General features: G+C 39.0%; 1 protein-coding gene across 2 annotated transcripts in view; it reads right to left on the minus strand.

Moving 5' to 3' along the window:
* Positions 1–3,793: 3,793 nt before the first annotated feature.
* Positions 3,794–5,462, minus strand: part of slbp (stem-loop histone mRNA binding protein) — an 8,354-nt gene continuing 6,685 nt past the window's right edge. For both annotated transcript variants that reach the window (XM_076086794.1, XM_076086793.1), the window contains exon 8: positions 3,794–4,570. In XM_076086794.1, coding sequence (XP_075942909.1) covers positions 4,499–4,570 — 72 coding nt within the window. In that variant the 3' untranslated portion in view covers positions 3,794–4,498. The remainder of the gene's footprint in view (positions 4,571–5,462) is intronic.

Consider the following 5,462-nt stretch of genomic DNA (forward strand, 5'->3'; position numbering starts at 1 on the left):
AGGTAGTTTAGACGCTTGTGTGCGCAATACTGCCCCCTTAGTCAAAAGGAGACATTAACGCAGGCTTCATAATCAAAATGAGACATTAACGCAGGCTTCTTAGTCAAAAGGAGACATTAACGAAGGCTTCTTAATCAAAAGGAGACATTAACGCAGGCTTCTTAATCAAAAGGAGACATTAACGAAGGCTTCTTAATCAAAAGGAGACATTAACGCAAGCTTCTTAATCAAAAGGTGACATTAACGCAGGCTTCTTAATCAAAAGGAGACATTAACGCAGGCTTCTTAATCAAAAGGAGACATTAACGAAGGCTTCTTAATCAAAAGGAGACATTAACGCAGGCTTCTTTGTAAAAAAGGAGACATTAACGCAGGCTTCTTAATCAAAAGGAGACATTAACGCAGGCTTCTTAGTAAAAAGGAGACATTAACGCAGGCTTCATAATCAAAAGGAGACATTAACGCAGGCTTCATAATCAAAAGGAGACCTTAACGCAGGCTTCTTAGTCAAAAGGAGACATTAACGCAGGCTTCATAATCAAAAGGAGACATTAACCCAAACTTCTCTCGAGCTCCTCGAAGCACACCTCTGCTAACGTGGTTGCCTATTAAGACTTCCACTGACTTGCTCTGTACATCCGTCAGTGAGCAAGGGGACAACTTAAACTCTGCATGCTTTAGACAAGTTAACACAGGACTAGCTGTTTGAGCACTGATATTCAAAGAAAGCTAATTTCTACAAGTGTTTCACAAATGGAAAACCGAATCATCTGCAGAGATCCATCCAGACAAGACAGCACACAAGTCACAATTATGCATTATTTATTATTATTCATATTATTTATGTCAGGCAATTTGCTCGCTGAAGGCATAAAGAGAATTTTACTCTTAAGATCTTATCTGCATATTTTACACTCCCTCAATTTAATAAAACCTAATCCAACAGGTGCAATATAAGAACTGCACTTTTGCAGCAAAATCCTCAGGGCTGAATCAACTTAATAGAATAGTAGAAATGGAGCAAAGGCGGGCTGTGAGTTTCCACAGTAAACCTGTGGTTGATCAAAGGACAAAGCTGACACTGATTCAACTGAGCAGTTGATCTGTTTCCCAGCAACGTTTTACCTCCATCAAGGCAACGGGATTAGTTACGGACCTTCAAAGTTCTGCTCATAAATAGTTATGTATGTTTTTGTGTTGTTCCTTACTGTTATGTCATCTATCTTGTTAGGGCCCGAGCACCGACGTAGTCGGAGCGGAGGACCTATTGTTCTTCTAATGTTTATTGTTAGGGCTCGAGCACCGACGTCGTCGGAGCGGAGGACCTATTGTTCTTCTAATGTTTATTATTAGGGCCCGAGCACCGACGTAGTGTGGCGTGGCATGGCGGCCATTTTGCCTCATTCAGCAACATTGATTCATTGGTACATTATTCAATCTGCAAAACATTACATATGCATGATGCTACTTCCAGTATGAGCATATATCAATGCCAACATTTCCAATAACTTATAGCGCCACCTTCTGGCAAATGGAAATGTCACATTTTATACTTTTATTTACTCCTCCTAGCCAGTTCACCTGATCAAACTCAAATTTGGTATGGAAAGCCTTAAGACATTGAGGATGCTCCATCGTGAATATTGTGAGCTTTTGTTGAACACTGTTGCCGTGGCAATGCATCATTCGCCATGAAAAAGAAGCTGATGGTTCAGTGGCTTGGGATGCTCCAAAACTCTTGAAACTTTGTACATGTCTAATAGGTCATGGGAAGACATATTTTATATGAGTTTTTGGCTTGGCTGTTTTAAACTGCCTCCACAGCGCTCCCTACACATTTTCACAATAGCAGCCAGAGTGCTATGTTTCACCTACATGTATGAAATTTGATAGGCTTATGTATCACATGGAGACTTTAAAAAAAGTCTTTGAGGACCATGCACTAAAATGTACCGGAGGTCGGCCATTTTGATTTTTGTGTCATTTTTGCACAATTCTAGTCGCTATACTTTAACAAACTACTCCTAGGTAATTCGTCTGATCCTCTTCAAATTTGGCAAGTACAATCTCAAGACCTTTGTGATTAAAAATGAACAACTTTACGTTTGTTCGAATGGCGTAGCCATAGCGGGCGGCCAAATTACGTGATTCCACATCAAACAAGCTGATGTAACTCCACTGGACTTGTTCCAAACAGTCCCAAACTTCCCATGCGTGATACCACTCATGGCCTGACAATGTCTAAAAGCTCATTTTCACTAATACTCACAGCGCAACCTGCTGGCAAAAGGAAATCTTCATTTTCTGACAAACGGCATCCGATTTACATGACTTTTACACAATGTGGTTTACACTTCATATATAGAGCAACACAATGCATGTTTGCACGTGTTCTGTAGCACCACACAGCAGATACAGGAAGCAGTGCACTATTTGCAAAGTATCATATTCAGCATCAGGCTGTCCGAAGGGAAAAAAATACATCGGACTCGCAGCTTTAATTTATATTGTAGCTGCTTTCATTGTTTGTATCCTGTAAAGCAGGGGTGTCAAACTCATTTTCACTCTGGGCCACATCAGCATCATGGTCGCCCTCAAAGGGCCGGTTGTAACTCTAAGACTGTATAACTGTAACTACTCCCTAACATATTGTTAAATAACTCTCTCTGCATTTGATTGTTTATTCAAGTGTAAAAATATTGTACATGCAGTTATATAAATGTAAAAAAATATGTAAGCACATTTGTTATTATAACATAAATCCTCTTAATTTAGGGTTAAGAAACCCACATTACTCTATCAAAGATCAAACTTTTAAAGAAAATAACAAAGACAAATATCATCAAACACAAGTTATTACATTAACTTTGTTCAAAGCTATTTTTGTCACCTCTCTGCATCACTAATGTCCCTCCCCGTCGTTGTCCCGTGCATGGCAGCTCCTCAAGAGCTCCTCACTGAGTGTCAGGTCTTATAAACATGGATAGATGTGCTGTATCCGTGTTGTGTGCTTTCATCAACAGCTAATGAAAAATACAAGTACCTGCTCATCTCTTCGGCTAGCTGTGTTGTTAGATTGCCTGCTAGTTCATGAACCGAGTGGTCTGCGATGGTGTTTCTTCACAAACTGGCATTTGTAAAAGTCTGTATCTGATCGGAGCACATACCTTCAGCATGCACTGGGCTGTAGCTTTTGTAAATATATTCTGCTGTGATTGCAGTCTGCCTTTTAATTCTTGGACAATTTGATGTTTTTCTTGGAGGCTAAATTTAGCTCCGTGTTTGGTGTCAAAATGCCGACTTGAATTGTATTCCTTCATCACCGACACTGCCTCATAACACAGAAGACAGACCCGTTATTTCTCCTTGAAGCACAAACATGTATTCGCTTTCCCATCTTTCATTACATTTTCTTCCCTCTGCATCAATTTTTCTCTTCGTGGACATTTTGTCGATCTTTTTCAACTCAATCACTTGTTGGAAAACCGCTTTATGGGCTTGTTTCCTCTCCTGTCCACCTGTTGTGATAGTTTTAATGTCAGTACACAGACAACATGCCATCTCATAATTTCGACTATGGGGATACTTTTATTTTCAAGTCTAACTTTAAATTTTTTTTCCAAAATGAAAAATAAAATAAAAAAAATCTTTTTACATAAAATGACGTGGCGGGCCGGATTCGACCCACGGGCCTTGATTTTGACATGTGCGCTGTAAAGTGTTTCTCAGTACCTTTTAAAGCTCTATACAAATACAATGTATTATTGTATTATAAAAGACAATGACACATTCAAATGTTTTTATATTTATTATTTTAAAGTCTTCACCATGAAGGAAACAGCAATAAACAGCATCATTTGCATTAAAAAAAACAACCAATATAAAAACAAATCACAGCCCAATATAACTGAAGTAATGCTTCTCTATTTAAAATTGTACACGCTTGAAAAAAAAAAAAAAATCTTGTCAGTATGAGTTATTAAAAAGGAAAGTACTTTGCCTTTGGTTTGCCCATCTCCTTCAAACAGCTGACAGAACACTTTGAGGTCAGTCAAACTTTAGCAAGTTTAAGCAGGATGTGATTTAACATTTGTACATAAAGCTCCACCGGGCCACAGATCAGTGCTACAAGTGTTTTAGTGAACATCAAATCCTAAATCATTTAAACGGACCACAGCTTGATACAACATTGCCAAAAAAGAAGACTCCCTGAGCAGATTAGTAGTCTGTAAAAGGTCTCAGCCTATGGACTAAGAAGCACTAGTATGAATGGAGACAGAACACAAAATATGTTACAGTGTTGAACCAATAACTACAAACTGAGACACAGCGTTGTGATGCTGTGCAGATGCAGCATTGCTTCGAGCAGATTAAGTACCTGGGGTCCTTCTGGGGAACATGGTGGGCTGTGGGAAGTGAGAGAGTCGGGGGGGGGGGGGGAATGGTTGAACCATTTGAGAAGTGTGTGAACATGTTGTATTTTCTTTTCTGTGATGAGCTATGCCATTTCAGGCTCCACTGTGCTTTCGGTCTTCTGTACTTTAACTGGAGTGCCCAAACAGTCTTCACCCTGAGCAAGAGAGCAAAGACAACCACGGTCAAAACAAAGCAGGTTCACAAAGTAGTCTTTTTTTCATGAGGATCTCTACTTCAGCTTTGATAGTACATTTAATGTCCCATACCACAGTTACTACAATGTATAAAAGACACAATAGATGAGAAAACAGCACATTGATGTCTGTCTTTTCCCGGTTATGTGTTGCACTTAAACATCACTGCTTTTAGAAAGCTGTAAAATACCATATGCAGGTTTTGAGAAACCTGGTTACACGACATAGAGTACGTCCATAAAAACCAGGATACTGTGTTAAGTAAACGCCTTTACATGAGTTGGTCCAATACCAATACAGTCTGAAATGCTAGATCGGGTCTCATGAGTCTATGCACCAATCCAATACATTTTCATATTAATTACAAGCTCATTGACACAGCACGTTTCAGCTGCTACACAATTTGTACATCCTGCCTGATTAGTACAGTGCAAGTGCAAACTCTTTTTCCCTGATAATGCTACACTGTGAATAATGAATCTGTGTTGAAATCGGCAAGAGAGCTGGTTAAAGTTAGCCAATAGCAACTGGTGGCAGCAACGTCCTGCGTGGCTAAATAACTAAGTGAACAGCTGTTAATAGAGGTTGCATTGAGTTACTTTATGTTGCATTTAAGCTCTTTTCAGTAAAATTAGTATTGGGTGAAGGTAAATCATAATGTTATCATAATGTGTTGTTGTTTTAGTGAGAAACTTGAATAAATGCGGTTGTTTGAAGGAGACGGTTTCACAGCCATATATAACAGATATTAGAGATGAATTATGACCGGTTGAACTTTTTGTTTTTTAACGCACTGGTATCGGCTCTGTACTCTTTTTACTTCTGCTGATTGCTTTCAAAAATCATAAAAGT

The sequence above is a fragment of the Anarhichas minor genome, unplaced genomic scaffold (genome assembly GCF_050575085.1).
Source record: "Anarhichas minor isolate MPS153535 unplaced genomic scaffold, ASM5057508v1 ptg000008l, whole genome shotgun sequence".
Taxonomy (NCBI): domain Eukaryota; kingdom Metazoa; phylum Chordata; class Actinopteri; order Perciformes; family Anarhichadidae; genus Anarhichas; species Anarhichas minor.